The sequence below is a fragment of the Taudactylus pleione genome, unplaced genomic scaffold (assembly GCF_031769625.1).
Source record: "Taudactylus pleione unplaced genomic scaffold, aTauple2 ptg000016l, whole genome shotgun sequence".
Classification (NCBI taxonomy): Eukaryota; Metazoa; Chordata; class Amphibia; order Anura; family Myobatrachidae; genus Taudactylus; species Taudactylus pleione.
In genome coordinates, this window is record NW_028284418.1 from 36,862,921 (window position 1) to 36,880,722 (window position 17,802).

General features: G+C 47.5%; 1 protein-coding gene across 5 annotated transcripts in view; it reads left to right on the forward strand.

Moving 5' to 3' along the window:
• SEC31B (SEC31 homolog B, COPII component) overlaps positions 1-17,802 on the forward strand; it is a 187,181-nt gene that overhangs the window by 27,319 nt on the left and 142,060 nt on the right. For 4 of the 5 annotated variants that reach the window (XM_088475642.1, XM_088475644.1, XM_088475645.1 and 1 more), the window contains exons 2-5: positions 13,330-13,414; positions 13,850-13,973; positions 15,305-15,500; positions 15,786-15,881. In XM_088475642.1, the coding sequence (XP_088331768.1) occupies positions 13,330-13,414; positions 13,850-13,973; positions 15,305-15,500; positions 15,786-15,881 (501 nt within the window). The remainder of the gene's footprint in view (positions 1-13,329; positions 13,415-13,849; positions 13,974-15,304; positions 15,501-15,785; positions 15,882-17,802) is intronic. The other variant, XM_088475643.1, reaches the window with a different exon arrangement.

Here is a 17,802-nt window from a genome sequence, read left to right on the forward strand (position 1 = left end):
GGAAGTACTACCAATGTCGCACTGGGACAGAAAGGACCCAAGCTTAGGGGGTGTGGCCAGCCACAACAGAGGGACTTGGACCTCCATTAGAGAGGACATGCAAAAAAACAGGGCCCATTTATAAAAGAGGGGACAGGGGTATGTCAGGACCACCCACTTAGATTGGCAGGAGGGATAATCTTGGTGTAGTTTCCCTAGAAACAAACAAGGCACTCAAGTTCATCCATGAGCCTGCTCCACCCCTAGAGGAGGGGTGGGGTCCTCATGCAGTGGGGCCCAACTGGGATTTCCCCTGAACCCCTGTGGGTCAGTCCAACCCTGAGTGCTACCTCCTCTATATGAAAGCAGTACCTTTGGCAGATTGGCTTGGAACATTCTTGTTAACTACATGACAAGGTGAAAAGACCTTCAGTGATATAAGAAAATTGTGCATGGATCTCTTCCTGTTTTTTGCTGGTGATATCAGAAACATTGTTGTACTCATCGGTCTGGAAAAGTTTATTAGGCAATTTCCCAAAAATGTTAAGTAAATCAAGTAGAGATGTATAGTCTTTCTGTAGAAAGGTTATATTCGGCTTTCATAAAATATAGCAATCACCACATAAGCCTCAGACCAACTTTGCCCAGATCATTCTTTCCCATCCCTGTAATTTTACAGGACATCTTTTAACTGGATGTAGTTGGCATCCCGGCATGCAGGATGCCGACAGTCTAAATACCGGTGCTGAAATCCAGACAGGTCGGGATCCTGGCACCAGTATCTCGACCAGCGGCACACCGAAGGTAAGTATCGGGGTGTTAGGGTGCGGGTTAGCGTTAGGCACTAGGAGGAGGGTTATGGTTAGGCACTGTGGAGGGAGTGTTAGGATTAGAGTCCAGGGAGGGGGAGGTTGGGTTTAGGCACTAGGGGGTGAGGTTAGGTTTAGGCACCGGGGAAGGGGTGTTAGATTTAGGGTGCGGGGAGGGAGAGGTTAGACTAAGGCACTTGGGGGGGATGTTAGGGTTAGGCACCGGGGAGGGTAAGGGTTAGAAAAACACTTACCGTTCGTTCCTATGGGGGTTGGGATTCTGGCTGTTGGGGTGCCGCTGTCTGTATTCTGACCAGCGGCATCTCGACAGCCGGGATTTCAAACCCAACCCCTTTTAACAATGTGTTAGACACACAATGCATCATTTGAATAAAAATTTAACTATCAGGCCTAAGCACAATATTATTGGGCGCCCTACCCCTCATGGCCTTCAGGCGAAACTCCTCCAGTGGCGTTTTCTTTGTTTTGTTTATTTTTCCTTTTGGCCTTTTGCAGGCTTCTATCGCTGGCTAAGAACCTCCTCTTTCAGGCTTCCAAATTGCACATGCATCTGCTCCGGAGACTCCCCCTGATGCATTATGGGGTATTTGGTCTTTGTTCTGTATCCAAATTGCTATGGTTCAATTGGAGCACTGAATAGCTCTGGTGCATAGGGACTGCTGTGCCGCCCCCAGCCAGTGGCACCCCTAGGCACATGCATAGTGGGTAATCTGGCACTGATGACTATTGATAAGTTAAAAATCATGTACAGTTGTACACTTACCTGGTGATCTAATGAGGGCAGCTACAGAGACCCAAGATTCACCTGTCATGATAGGCTGCTGCTCTTCCAGTTCCAAGTTCAATGACAAGTGAGTGGCAGTGCCAGATATCCCTCTGCCTGGTGGACTAGTGGAGACTGCTGCAGCACTCAGCACTGGTGTTTTGCTTCTGCATCATTGTAGGCCCTCCCAGCTGATCTGGAAATGTTCTTATGAGTTTGTATGGAGGGGATGCAATCGGGAAACCGGCTGACATGATCCCGACAGCCGGCTTCCCGACTGCTTCATCCCGGCGTGGGTTAAATGACAGGCGTCTATATCTAGACGCTTGTAATTTTCCAGACGCCGGGAGACAGGGGTCCGGCATCCCGTTCGAAAAGATGCCGGGTGCCGCGAGCGGACAGCCGCGGGGGGATAGGGTTAGGTTTAGCGCACCCTGGGGGGGACCTAGGGTTAGGCACTCCCCCGGGAGGGCTAGGGGGAGGGTTAGGGTTAGGCACCCCCCCGGGGAACTTGGGTTTAGGCAGCGGGGAAGGGGGGGGTTAGGGTTAGGCACTTACAGGGGGGATTAGGGTTAGGCACTTACAGAGGGGAGGTTAGGGTTAGGCACCCCTAAGGAGGGTTAGGGGGGGGTTAGGCTAGTGATTACTTACCTTAGGACGATCGGGATTTCCAGTGCTGTCGGGCTGCCTCTGGCGTGATCTGTTCAGCTGTCGGGCTGCTGCTACAGGGAATCATACTGATTCCCTCCAGTGTGTGGCCTCCTGGGAGTTCCAGGAGGCCAAAGGACAGCCTACTAAGTGGTTTAGAAGGATTCAACCAATCAGTTAGTGACTGGCTTGGAAAAGCAACACAGTATGTCTACTTGCTGACAATCTGGAAAACCCCATAAACTGTATTTTAGAGGGTTTGCAGCCCACAAGTATGGTGGTGGATTGATACTGATTTGGGGTTGCTTTGCAGTTGCAGGACAATGTTGCCTCCAAAGTCTTTGAGACCCCTGTGAACTCCTCTCTATACCAGAGAACTTTTTAGGAAAATGTAAGATCATCTGATGGACAGCTGAATCTTGACCATAACTGGGTCATCTAATAGGACAATGATTCTAAGCACACCAGCAAAAATCCAACCATATGGCTGAAAAAGATCTCATCGCTCAATGTTGTGGCAGGACCGTAAAAGAGCTGTTTATAAGCGAGCTTAAACATAATGAAATACGGAAGTGCTATAAAAAAAATCAGGTCAAAATATCCTAGGAGAGTAATTAAATCATTCATAAACTGATCACTTCAAGTTGTTGCTCTCTAAAGGTGTTTCTGCAAGCTACTGGATCATGAGGTGTACTTGGTTTTCTCACATGGCTTCTTCATGTTATATTTATGGTTAAATATAGTATCTGTTAAGGCTTATTGCCCATATGAGTTTATATTTAATAAATGTTAGGATTTGGCAATGTTAATTAGGTCCTGATATATAAAACATGTGTTTTACTGTATGCAACTAATCTTGACATCCGTGAACCTGTATGGTCAGTCCAGCACATATCAAAGTGCCTGATTCTGAGTCGCACTTACAGTAGTGCAGTTACAAATCTGTCCGCTTCCAACGATGGGAAGTCCTATGTGAACATCGCCCTTTGTTCTGGATCGGATGCATCTATTCAACTGCACCCCCTGTGCACTTTGGCTTATTCTATGCACACCCTGGGACCAAAAGCTGATTTCGTAAAGTACAGATGTGTCCATATACAGTACTTCTTACCTCCGTACTCTACAAGTCGCGTGAAAACATGTGCGACTAGATAGTGCCGAACGTCTTTTACATGCAACTTTTTACGTTCAAATGCGTCTTATTCGCAAGGTGATGCAAATTGGATGCACAAGCAGCAGTGACCATATGAAAAGCTCAGTAGAGTGAAATGGTGTGCTCCACCATCTCCCGCTAAGGAAGTGTATTTTTGCACTGCTGCTCTACTGCTCTATATTTAAAATTAAACAAATTAGCAAAAAGTAGCAGCATTTTAGCGAAGAACATTGACCGTTACTGTTGAGGTCTATTTATAACATTGACAATGCGGCTACAGATGGAAATCATTTTGTCATACATTGTTGTTTGTGAAGTATGTCATAGATCATTGCATTACATGTACAACATAATTTTCCATGTTTAGCTGCATTGTTAAATTTATGGATAGACACTGAGTAGTCTTAAAGGCCTTTGCTACTTTAGCAGAATATTTGCGAAAAGTAGATTTAGAATACTTTTTTGCTTATTTAGCTATTTTATTTGGAATGTTTGTAATTATCTTGCATATTTAATATAGAGAAACGGGAATCTTTTTAGAGAACTCGCACATTACGAACCACCAAGAGCATTGCGTTCCACTGTATCAGTCACTGGTGAAAAATAGAGAAGTCTTTGGATTTTAGCAAAGCGTAGTAAGTACACATCTGTATGTAAAGATACGTTCCTGCTGGCAACAGTAGCATACACACATGGTTTACCCCAGGCATACATCACATACACTTATGTACCACTTGCATCCATTTATTTTATTTTGCAGCAAATGCTTTGGATTTTAGTTGACAACAAAAGTGCTAAAACCTCTCTAATATGGCACATCACTGCATGGGAGTTATGTTATAGATTGAGTTTTAGGAACTTGCATGTCAGTGGCTCCACAATTTGCACCTACCACTGACCAGCCACAAATAATTAGCCTTAAAACTCCAGCACCTATCCAGCTGCAAACAGTCACTAGGGGCAGAATTGTGCAAATCTGTGCATGTGTGTGTAAACATTTTACTGGGCATACAAGATACATTATCCCAACTGGTGTAGTTCTCAAGGTGCGTACACACTGTCCGATTAAAATGGACGATATGAATGATATCGATCATACCGTGCTTTTTTCGGTGCCCAATGACCTGCGATGCGCTGGCACATAATGGACGATATTTATATCGTCCACCGACCGTGCATGCAGGCCAACGTGGTCGATATCGACCAGGTTACTATAGGGTAGTAGTTGGTGTATTGGTGGTGTGCTGGATGATCGATATCGATCGTCCAACACACCTGGGAGATCATACATCGATATCGTTGTCGGTCGTCCCGTGTGTACGCACCATTACTCTGCATCAGGCTCTAAACATCTTTTAAATTAATGAAAGTTACAATGACACATTAAAATGAATAAATATGATGCAAACTACAAGTAATTAAGTATACGACAGGTTACAGAGCCAACCTGTGTATTATTATTCCTTTGATAGAATACTTTGACCATACATGTGGTGAATGACTTGTAATCATTGTGGATGCGTGCATGCTTTTGCACTCGCAGTCCCTGCAAAATGATAATTCCAGAATTCCTTCAAAATCCTCAGAATGGGTGTCCAGGCAAAACCTCTGTTACAATTCTAGTTATACGACACCTTAAGGTTACAAGTCCAGGCAAAATATCAGCTTCTTAAGGCTGTGCAATTTCCTCAGTTAATGCTCCGTGTTGACTAGTTACATAACCGCTTATGTCTCTGACATAGTATCAGTACAGCTGCAAGTATGTTGGTAGAACAATACATTTTATGTGGATATAGCCTTAAGTAGAGTCAGGGAGTGAAGCTTCTGTCAAACGGAGCAAAGACTCAGCGTTTATCCAACACCCATCACCCTTGGCATGCTTGAATACAGCTTCAATGTTGTAAAAACTGAAATGTTTGTAGGTCTAGCGCAAAACCCATTTTTAGTCCCATTGTGTTAAGGTGCCAGCACCTGCTGCATTTATCCTGGGATGTCTTCACTTTTAAATTATGCACGCATGCTCCATTGTTTTTTAAAACTCAAAGGTAAGTATCGCTGCCTGTACTACACAGTCCGGCCACCACAGAGCATTTCACTGACAACCATTCAATAAAGGCAGCATCAGTGACCATCATGCAATACAGGCAGTATCAGCTGCAAAGCACAACTGAATATAGGGACCTGCCAGGTCATGCAGGGAGCCCCAGGGACCTGCCAGGTCATGCAGGGAGCCCCAGGGACCTGCCAGGTCATGCAGGGAGCCCCAGGGACCCGCCAGGTCATGCAGGGAGCCCCAGTTGAAAACTGCTACAGAATATGCTGATAATGTATAAGTGAATCAACCATCATATAATGCAGAGAGCACCAGTGACTGCCGTATAATGCAGAGAGCACCAGTGACTGCTATGTTATCCAAAGTATTTTTGATCAATTTACTGTATCCCACATCAATAATTAACCCTTCCTCATAAACTAATTCCTATGTCAGCATCATAATAACACCATTCAATATAATTAATATTTTAATCACTTTACAATCAGTAATCTCCATTACTTATGAGCCCCAACATCATCAAATAATTACATTTTCTACTTCAGGGTCCATAGGGGGTCCACAGGGTTGACCTTGGGGTTATAGCTGGAACAGGATCCATGGGCACCACACAGTTAAGCTTTTAGCTCCCAGGATGCACTTGGGTCCTCCTCTATACCCCGCCCCCGAGCCACAGGCACCCCAGTGTAAGCTGGTGCCCGGCCGGAGTCGGTCACCGCGCAGGGGGGCTGCAGGAGCAGCCCCCAAAAGCTTTTATTTTAAGTTAAATTTTATTTATTTTTAATCTATTTTTACTACAGACGGCAGCGAAGGGCTGTCTGTACAGACGCCCACGCTGCCGCTCTGATCCCCGACTGGCGCCGCGACGCCAGTACTGATCTGGGGATCGCGGCGGGAGGGCAGAGTCCGTACTAGCCGGACTCTGTCTACCTCCCAGGACTGCTGCCGGAGTCGCCGGGGATTCAGGTAAGCCGCGCGTCGCTGGCTAGCGGTGGCGCGCGGAATGCCTTAAATGCAGTCCTTTAGCCTCCGGTCCGGGGGACAGACCGGAGGCTGCTGGCAGTGGCGGCGGGCCCCCCCCATAACCCGTGGGACCACTAGACCACCAGGGATAACCGGCAAGCGGGAAGCCAGCATCCCTGGGGTTATGGCCAGCCAGGGGAGAAAGCCTTCCCTGTCAGCGGCTCCTCCCCTCAGCTCAGCGCGCCTTTCAGCACGCAGTCTGGCGTCGCTGAGCTGCAGATTCCTCGGCCACTCCTCCTCTGAGGTCTCCAGCGGCCATTTTCCCAGTGGCAGCGCAGATCTCAGGGAGCACGCGGACCGGTCCCCCTGTGTACCTCTCCCCTGATTAAGGACAGCATACACAGCACTATAGCCCTCCCAGACACTGAATCTGGTTAGGTTGATTGTAGTGTAAAGGTGCAGTGAGTATATCTTCCTGCATGGTATGTGACTTTTTGCTAGTGCTGCCTGTCTGTGCTTATTTTCCGCTTACTGTCAGCTTATACCTATCCCTTTACTTCTCCTACAAGCCCTGCAGGTGTGTGGGGGAGGGGCGTTTCTACTGACCTCACTTATATAGATCACGTATTTGTGAGGTCCGTCACATACAGTTGTGTGCTACTCAGTGCCATATTGTGGGCTGTTGTTCAGCACACCGGTGAGTGCGTTTTACTTCTACCCTGGTGCCAGATATATAATATATTCTGTCATGTCAGACGAGGAGGTTGAGCGCTCAGTGGCTCCGGTGTTGGCCTCCTGCGGACGCTGTTCTGCAGGAGTAGATAGGGAGGATTTGTCACAGGATGGCCTGTGTAGTCGATGCCAGGTGGCTCCTGGCCCATCCAGACCTTCTCTGGCGCAGGAACCACCGTGGGCGATGTTTTCTCAAGTGCTGGTGTCTATTGCGGACCGTCTGTCGGTCCCGACTGCTCTCCCTACTAGGGCGGTGCCCCAGCCGACCATCCCCCATTCCCCGGGTGTCCCGCAGTTATTGCGGAGTCCTCCTGGGTCTCAATCAGTTGGTCCCTTTGGGGGGTTGCCTATGTATATACAGGCTTCCCCTGTGCCGCAGCAGCCTGTGGTACCTTTTCAGGCCCCTATGGCGACGCCTCCACCATGGGTGGATGTGCTCTCCAACTCCGTGCAAAATTTGGCGGCCGCTTCCTCGGCTTTTCAGTCAATGTTGCAGACTGACATGCCTTCTAGGATTTCTAAACGCCCACTCATGGCACGGGCTGCTCAGGTATCGGACTCAGAGGGTTCCTCAGATGATGGGGAGGTCCCTGATGACACTGACTCGGACGCCTCGGTCCAGGAAATGGATACCAAGTCGTCCATTAATGTGCGAGCACTAGTTAGGGCGGTGCGAGCTATTCTTCTTATAGAGGATGAGGCACCGGTTCCTAGGTCGAAGTTTCCTAGTTTCAAAAAAACTAAGGTGGCTTCTGCGGTGTTTCCCCTGTCTGATCAGTTGACGGATCATATGGCGGTAGCTTGGCAGGCGCCCAGTAAGAGATTCCTTCCTCAGAAGCGGTTGGCTTCTAATTACCCCTTCCCTGAGGCACATTGTAAAAAATGGGAAACTCCACCGGCGGTGGATTCCCATGTCACCCGTTTAACTCGGGGCGCCACCTTACCATTACCGTCGATATCCTCGCTGAAGGATCCCACGGACAGGAAAGTTGAGACTTGCTTAAAGTCTATTTACTCCCTCTCCGGGGCGGTGGCCCGACCGTCCATGGCCATTTCCTGGGTGGCCAAGGCCATTGAGGGGTGGGCCAATGCATTGGAAGATACCTTCCCGGACGACGCTCCGGATGTCCAGCGGGCGTTGTTGGGACAAATGAGGGACGCCGCTTCTTACATTGGAGAAGCTTCTTTAGATGCTAGTCTGCTGACCTCGCGGGTATCGGCTGCAGCGGTGTCTGCCCGCCGATCCTTATGGTTGCGGTCCTGGAGAGCGGACTCTGATTCAAAGAAAGGTCTGGAGGCCTTACCTTTCAATGGGGAATTACTATTTGGTCCGGACTTGGACAAAATAGTGGACACCCTGGCTAAATCCAAGTCGGCCTTCCTCCCTTCGGCGGCACTGCCTGCTAAGGTTCGGAGTTCGGCTTTTCGTTCCTTTCGGGTTCAGGGTAAGGCGAAAGGTCAGTCCTTCCCGAGACAGTCTGCGAGTAAGACGGCCTCTAAACCCAAGAAGCAAGCCTGGAGTGCTCGGCGCCCTTCTTCCAAGCAGGAAGATAAACCTGCGGCCTGATGGGACGGGCCTCCCTCTGGGGGACCTCAGAGTGGGAGGCCGACTTCTTCTATTTGCCCAGTGCTGGCACAATACCACCACGGATGCCTGGGTTCGAGAAGTGGTCTCCCAGGGGTACGCCCTGTCTTTTCGGCACAGACCACCCCACCAGTTTTTCTGCACAAGTCCTTCTCAGGACAAGACCAAGGCGTTACAGGTTCAGGAGGCTATAGAGTCCTTGCTGAAAGCAGGGGTCATTGTTCCCGTTCCTCTATCACAACGAGGGACGGGGTATTATTCGTCTCTGTTTCTGGTGCAGAAACCCAGTGGTTCTCATCGCCCTATCCTCAACTTGAAGTCTCTGAACAAATTCCTCAGAGTTCCCAAGTTCAGGATGGAAACGTTACGTTCCATCATTCTGGCGATGGAACCGGGGGATTACATGGTGTCCCTGGACATCCAGGACGCCTACCTCCATGTTCCGATAGCATCTTCACACCAGCGGTATCTGAGGTTCGCTATCCTTCAACACCACTATCAGTTCCGGGCGCTACCCTTTGGTCTCTCCACGGCACCGAGGGTGTTCACGAAGATTATGGCGGTCATGGCCGCACATCTTCGGAACCAGAATGTACGGCTGCTGCCGTACCTGGACGACCTCCTGTTGCTGGCGAGCTCCCCGGAGGTACTGCTTCAACATCTCCACCTGACGATCGCTTGCCTGCAAGCACACGGGTGGTTGATAAATTGGAAAAAGTCCTCCCTGATTCCATCACAGCGGATGGTTCATTTGGGAGCCCTGCTGGATTCGCGTCAGCAAAGGATCTTCCTGACTCCGGAGAAGGTCGCCTCACTACAGCTGCGGATACGCAGTTGCCTGAGCCGTTGCCGCCTGTCGGTCCATTCGGCTATGAGAGTTCTGGGGTCCATGGTGTCGACATTCGACATGGTGGAATTTGCCCAGTTCCATTCCCGGCCCCTGCAGGGGCTGATTCTATCAGAATGGAACGGGTTACCTCACCGGATCCGCTCTCAGGTGCTGGTGTTGTCTCCGGACGTTCGGCTATCTTTGGCTTGGTGGCTTCAGACAGCTCATCTGGTCGAGGGGCGCCCATTTTGGGTCCCGGACTGGGTCCTGCTCACGACGGATGCCAGTCTCCGGGGTTGGGGGGCAGTGACCGGCTCTTTGTCGCTTCAGGGTCGTTGGTCAGCGGAAGAAGCACTTCTCCCCATCAACATCCTGGAACTGCGGGCAGTATACAAGGCCCTGCAGTCGTCCGGCCCCGCTCTTCACGGAAGGGCGGTACAGGTGCAGTCCGACAACGCCACCACGGTGGCGTATATCAATCACCAAGGCGGAACTCGCAGTCAGGCAGCGATGTCGGAGGTGTCTCGTATCCTGTCTTGGGCGGAGGGTCACATTCCAGTGATCTCGGCGGTCTTCATCCCCGGAGTCCTCAATTGGGAGGCGGACTTCCTCAGCCGTCACGACGTGCATCCCGGGGAATGGTCGCTTCACCCAGAGGTGTTTCAGCTACTCGTGGACAGGTGGGGACTGCCGGAGCTGGACTTGATGGCCTCCCGTCACAATCACAAGTTGCCCGTTTACGGGTCAAGGACAAGAGACGCAGGTGCAAGTCTGGTGGACGCGCTGTCGCTGACATGGACGTTTCACCTGGCGTATCTGTTTCCTCCGATATCCCTGCTTCCTCGGGTTCTGCGGAAATTCAAGCAGGACGGCGGCATGCTCGTGCTGGTAGCTCCGGCCTGGCCCAGACGTCCTTGGTACTCCGATCTGAGGAGCCTCTCCATCGACGTTCCGTACCTTCTTCCTCAACGTCGGGACCTGTTGTCTCAGGGGCCCTGCCTTTACCCGGATCTGGGTCGGCTGTCTTTGACGGCGTGGCTCTTGAGACAGCCGTCTTGAGGTCTCGGGGCTTCTCCAGTTCGGTTATTGGTACGATGCTCAGGGCACGCAAGCCTGCTTCAGCACGGATTTATCACAGAGTGTGGCACACTTACTTTCAGTGGTGTGAGTCCAGACTTTATGATCCTCAGGTGTTCCGAGTTTCTAGGATCTTGGAATTTCTTCAGTCAGGATTGGATCTCGGCTTACGCCTTGCATCTCTGAAGGTTCATGTGTCCGCCTTGTCCGTGTGGTTTCAACGGCGGATTGCAATACTACCAGACGTTCACACCTTTTTCCAAGGTGTTATCAGGATCCAGCCTCCCTTTGTGCCTCCGGTGGCTCCTTGGGACTTGGCGGTGGTGCTACGGGTCCTGCAGGGTCCTCCGTTTGAGCCTCTTGAGGCGGTGGAGCTCAAGTGGCTGACATTTAAGACGGTTTTTCTCCTGGCAATTGCTTCGGCCAGGAGGGTGTCTGAATTGGGGGCGCTTTCCTGTCGCCCTCCTTTCCTAATTTTTCACCAGGACAGAGCGGTGCTCCGCACTCGTCCTGAGTTTTTGCCCAAAGTGGTCTCGAAGTTCCATATTAATCAGGAACTTGTTGTGCCAGCTTTTCAGTCCCCTGATCTTTCAGCTGGTGAGACTTCCTTAGATGTGGTCCGGGCGCTTAGAATTTATGTAGACCGGACGGCTTCGGTTAGGAAGTCTGATTCCTTGTTTATCCTCTTTGGTTTTCACAAGAGGGGTTGGCCTGCCAACAAACAAACGTTAGCCCGTTGGCTTCGTTCCGTTATTTGTGAGGCTTATGCACAGGAGGGCTTACCTGTGCCAGCCTCTGTTAAGGCTCATTCCACTCGTTCTGTGGGTCCCTCTTGGGCTGCTAGACGTGGCGCTTCTGCTGTTCAGCTGTGTAGGGCGGCCACTTGGTCTTCAATTCAAACGTTTTTGAGGTTCTATGCGTTTGACACCTTTGCCTCTCAGGATGCATCCTTTGGGCGCCGGGTACTCCTTTCAGCACAGGAGCGTCCCCGCCCTTAGTTGTACTGCTTTGGGACATCCCCAAGGTCAACCCTGTGGACCCCCTATGGACCCTGAAGTAGAAAACAAGAGATATGGTAAGAACTTACCTTTGTTATCTCTGTTTCTACGAAGTCCATAGGGTCCACAGGGCGCCCGCCCTGACGCACCTGGCTTCAAATGGGCTGTGTGGCTGGTCACCGGTTTTCCGTCTCCTATTGCTGTGAGTATGGTTTCTTGTGTGTTCCAGTCTTCCTTCTCTCTGTTCCATATTCTCCTCCGGCCTAGGCTGCTTACCAACTGGGGTGCCTGTGGCTCGGGGGCGGGGTATAGAGGAGGACCCAAGTGCATCCTGGGAGCTAAAAGCTTAACTGTGTGGTGCCCATGGATCCTGTTCCAGCTATAACCCCAAGGTCAACCCTGTGGACCCTATGGACTTCGTAGAAACAGAGATAACAAAGGTAAGTTCTTACCATATCTCTTGTTTTAGTACACTAAAACCCTAATTGCCTCCCTTGTAAGTTAAACAATGAAAGCTAGTGTGTACAGGTTGAGTCCCTGCCATATCACTGAAATAGTGAAACCTTTGCTTTTTGCTGGTACAGTGTAGACCGACTTTGTATAAGGCACAAAATTATTAAAAACATTGGGCCTGATTCAGACCCACTCGCGAGCGGCTGTCCGCTCGCAAGTGGGTCGATGTTCTGCACTGAGCATGCGCACGACTGAGGGAGCTCCGTCGTGCGCATGCGCCAGACGCGACAAGCGAAGGAAAGTCCTTCGCTCGTTGTGTCTGATCAAAGGGGGCGTGCTGTCGATGTTGATTGACAGCACGCCCCCTTTGGTGGGCGTGCCGGGGGCATGGCTCCCTGACGGGAACGCCTCCCGTCAGAAGCCGGCCCACTGACATCACTAGTGATGTCAGTGGGAGTGATTTTGGCTCTGATAGAGCCAAAATCACTCCGGAGTTTGCGGTTGAAAACCTCAACCGCAGGCTCCGGCTCGCAGTTTCGATGTTCGCGATGGTCACGACCATCGCGGCCATCAAACTGCACGCTCATATAGGCTGTGGGTGGTGACCCACAGCTATACGAGCGTCCAGGAGGACGCTCCATTTTTATGGAGGGCGGCCCTCATTCAGAGCGTGCGCTCTGCTCAGAGCGTACGGCTCTGAATGAGGGCCCTTGTATGAAATTACCTTCAGGTTGTGTGTAAGGTGTATATGAAACCATAAATGCTTTCTGTGTTTAGATTTGGGTCCCATTCCCAAGATATGTCATTATGGTATGCAATTGTTCCAAAATACAGAATATATTCCAATATCCAAAATACCCCAAGCATTTTGGATATGGGAGACTCCACCTGTAATTAGTTACTGTGGTTTAATGAAAATCTTACACCTAAACACAATGATAGTACTGTCCGCATGTTCTTTTTTGTTGTTGTGTGCACTTAATGTAACTATGCAGTTGCCTTCATAGAATATCCATCATTACCTGTATATTACTTTGATAGGAATGCAGTATACAATCCTCCAGGGCATTCTTCCGAAGACTGAAAGTGGTATGAGATGGCAAATCACTCTTATAACCACTGTAACCCTAAGTTAGATACTGTATAATATACCTTTATAGTTCTATTTAAGACCGAGGCTTGTAGTATGTATAAATATGTATTCTGTATTTGTTGCTATTGTGCCTTATTGGATTGAACACTTTATGTTACTACACTGTTATACAGCAGAAAATGAAGCTGAAAGAAATTGAACGATCTGCGGTCCAAGCTTGGAGCCCAGCCAAACAGCACCCAATTTACATAGCTACAGGTACAGTATATGTCCCTTTTTTCCCACCCCTAAATCGCTGCTCCTCTAAATAAAAAGTTGTTGGATATACATTTCAGGTCTAAGGTTACAGTTCAGCTAGTGCAATACGAGGGTTACAGAAACAGAATGCCTGACAGTAAAATATGATTCATTTAATATTTCTTCTTACAGCAGCAGGACATGTTTTGTCTATTCTTTAATGGATGTTCCCCCACATGCACGCACCATGCACCATACTGTGATAGAATAGTCCAGTCCCTTCTATCTGACTTTACTGTTTCATTTACCCATTCATTGCTCAAAATATGTACATTCATTTGTCACTATTGCAGTCACTTTTTTGTAATTGCTGAACCTAATTTTATTAGAAATGACCAGAGTTGTTACACCTCACCTGGGAATTGGCAGTCCTAAACATTGTGTATTTTCTTTTAGGTACCTCTGCACAACAGCTTGATGCATCCTTCAACACCAATGCGGCCCTTGAGATATTTGAGGTGGACTTTGGGGACCCTCATCCGGACATGAAAAGAAAAGGGGTGTACCCAGCATCCAGCAGGTATGAGGGGAAATATGGTAACGGTTTTTCTAACGGGATCACCTATTGTCTTAGACATGTAGGATCACTATTTTTCTTATGTTTCATCACCTATTCAAGGGTTAATACTATAATGCCTAAAAAGACCTACTACATGTATCAATATTATGTTAATCTCTGCCTTCTGTTTATTCAGTGCTTGAACATCTTTGCCAATTACTACACTATTATACCCCTTTTACACTGACACGAAAATCCCGGGTTTTTGCACATGAACGTGTATCAACCCGGGATTTTTGTTAGTGGAAATGTCTCAACCAGGGTCTATTGACCCAGGGATCCAACATGGGGAACTTGCAGGGTTGGACACTGGTCGTTCCTGTGTCACCCTGCAGTGTAAACGGTGCGACCCGGATCACGATGACTACCTGATTGGCCAGCTTCAGTGGCGCTTGGAGATTACATCCTCTTTAAGCATTCACCGCAACGCCAGAAGACCCTGGTCACGGCAGACCCAGGTCCAGTGTGAACAGCACTGACCTGGGAATAACAGCATTATGAAAGGCGTCTGTCCTGGGTCTAATCTGGGGTGGAACTGTGTTCCAAATCCCGGGTCAGACCTGGAATTTTGGTGTAAATGGGGTATTAAAGGACTTTACCACCTTCATTTCCAGGTCGCATCAACCTTTACAAAATATCCACGTTCCATCAGCCTGTGCAAAGTGCTTTCTGTTAATAGTGGTTACCAGCTATGCATCACTTATACCCATTGTCTAGCTCTGGCTGCTACAGGCTCCTGTGGTCCCAGCTGTAAGCTCTTTTGCTCTAGGATTAATGGCCCTCTTGTACTCTGGCTCTGCTGCCACTAAAGCTGGGACATTATGTGAAATTTGGGCACAACAGATTGTAGTATTGGAAGTACTATCACAGTGTACCTAACGCATTATAATTAGCCAGGTGTGTGAAGAAGGGCTGGAGGTTAGAGAGCAACCACTTACAGCCAGGAACTAGGGAGACATCCAGCACATGCACTGCTAGTGGTTGACTATGAATGGTGCATTAAGCGAAGTATAGGTGGGGAATGTGACATTCCAAAATAACACTCGTTAGGATAGACTTAACACTTTTAATTAAACGACTACATGAGTTCTGTTTTAGTATATTTAGCTAAAAACGAATGATACCCAACGTCCGATATGCTATTTATTTGGGTATTTGTTGTATATTATGGAAGTCCTCTCAGCAGGTCCCCTAAACTGCCATATAGATTACACACAATTTGTGTGTGTTCTAAAACGATATTTATTTAGATCTAAAACTGAATTATTCGTCTCTACCACATGTTCCTGCAGGTTTCACAAGATAATCTGGGGTAGCTTTGAAGGAGGTTCAGCTGGAACGTCCGGAGTGATTGTAGGTGGAGGAGATAATGGAGAGATAACACTGTACAGTGCCTCACAAATTCTGGCATCTGGGAAAGATCCTGTTATCACAAAGAATGGAAAACATACCGGCCCCGTCCGTGCTCTTGACCTAAACCCATTTCAGGTACTGCTGGGAGACCATCCATAAATACCAGTAGTCTTATTACTGTTGGGATTCTACATTATTCATAATTCACTTTATTGATCCAGTAACATTTCTTATGAGCCATTTAGGCTGAAATACAGCTGCCTAGCTATATATAGAAGCTGGATCAGTTACATTCGTCCGTTCCTGTGTGTTACTGCAGAAATGTAGATTCTTTTACTTCTCTGTAGAATTGTCAGTATTAAGGAAGCAAGAACGTGTTGGTCATTCTGCTAATTCAGTCCATATAATTATCATTTACAGAACAATCTTCTGGCTTCGGGAGCCAATGATTCTGAAGTTTTCATATGGGACCTGAATAACTTCAATGTGCCAATGACCCCAGGAGCAAAATCCCAGGTGAGCAATAAGAAATGTGTAAAGTCCATATGGAACCATTAAAGCTGGTTACACCATGGCATTGCACAGTCACTGGCATCTACTTGTCTAATGCAATCGTATATACTGCCCTTGTGGTCAGCGTGGTGGGACGAGGTCACTGGAGTACACCAACTGTGAGTTAAAAGACTTTGTCCAAAAGATACTGCTGCTTAACCATAAGTGCAAGTGGTTATGGGGTCAATGGACTGATAAAAAATTATATTTGATTACAATAAATAAGGGACCCAACAAATTAATTAGCAGTTATCCAGAATGTGCTGAGTATTGTATGATACAGTAGATCATTGTCTTACAACTCCAGTCCCCAGGGACCCCTAACAGTGCACGTTTTACAGATCTATTCAGCATCACAAGTGAAATAATTAACTCTTTTAGCAAGTAATGACTACACTTGTGCACCAACTAGCAGATTTGTAAAACATGAACTATTAACCTAGGTACACACTATACAATTATTGGGCCAATATTTGTGTAATCGCCATGGTTTATTGTGTCGTGTGTATGAACGATGATTTCTGCATTTCACCGATAAATGGGTAAAAAAAAAGTCCCAAAATGCATTCCTTCCATTATCTGATTGTTTGTCCAAGACAGAAAATCCCTGCATCAATCTCCCAATATCCAGCAGTGTGTGCGCATTCTACATAATCTTCCCATATTTTCAACATTTTCCCGTCATTATTTCATCTTCCTTATGGGCGAACATATAAAAACATCAGTGTGGTGAGGCAGAAAATGAGCTACTTGTTAATAGAAAATTGCATAATGTGTAGCACAGATATTGCTGATTTTGATTTGCCAAAAAATTGCCCAGTTTGTCGGCCCTTACATATGTGCATACATGTAACTGCCTCACTTCCACATAACGACGGCCTCAGAGCATTCAGTGCAGGTGAATAGATTAGTAGAGGATGTTTTTTGTTGCCGAACAAAAAAAAGTATGCCATTTATTTAAAGCTTTATAGGCGATTACTTAGCTGCGCCCAGTTCAGAAATGGTAGCATGTGGGACAGATGTACATTGGGTCCACAAGTGTGTATATATAGGGTCGGGTTCAATTAGATGTGTTCATTTTCAGCACCAGGAAAATAGTGGCAGCCTCAGGCTTTAACGCTTGGGGCTATTCAGTTACAGCCCCTTTTTCCTCGCACGCTAAATTACCCGCTAACACTCTTTAACCTTTAGAATCCGGGATAAATTCCTGGAGCTATTGATTAACACGTTTGCGGCACCCGTGTTCAAGGCATTTAATGCAGATTTCTGTTTGAGCCTCCTCAGGCTCGAACAGAAATCTGCATGGTTGATCGCGGGCTATAATTGAGTAGCCCTGGCAGATCATTTAGCCCACGGTAATTAATCGCGGCTAATTGAATCCAGCCCTTAATGTCTAGCAGTAGCGTAGAGAGAGAATATAAATGTGGCTTACCACTGTTCGTAGTAATGCTATAGTTACATTACCCTACTTGTACACAATATAATAATGTAATGAAAGGTCATATACACTAGAGAGAACATTGTCAGGAAAATTAATAATGAAAAAAAGTTATTTTATATATAAAATACATTTAAATACAAATTTAATAAAAAATTAAGTTCTACTACATAACATTGTTTTTCCCTTTTTTTAAAGCAAAAGGGAAATTTCTTTCTAGCCCTAGTCCAAATGGAAATGTTCGTTAAGTAACTGAAATAGATGCCCATGATGCTAATGATTGACATATACCATCAGCTGAATGGTGACAGTCAGCAACCTCTCCAGATGTAAGGAGGCGCAAGTCAGCAGTGTATAAAAATACGGACGTATGCTTATGCACGATATGAAAATGTGTATCTTATGCAGAACACAGACGTAAATATAGCTGTGAATGAGCACAATAAT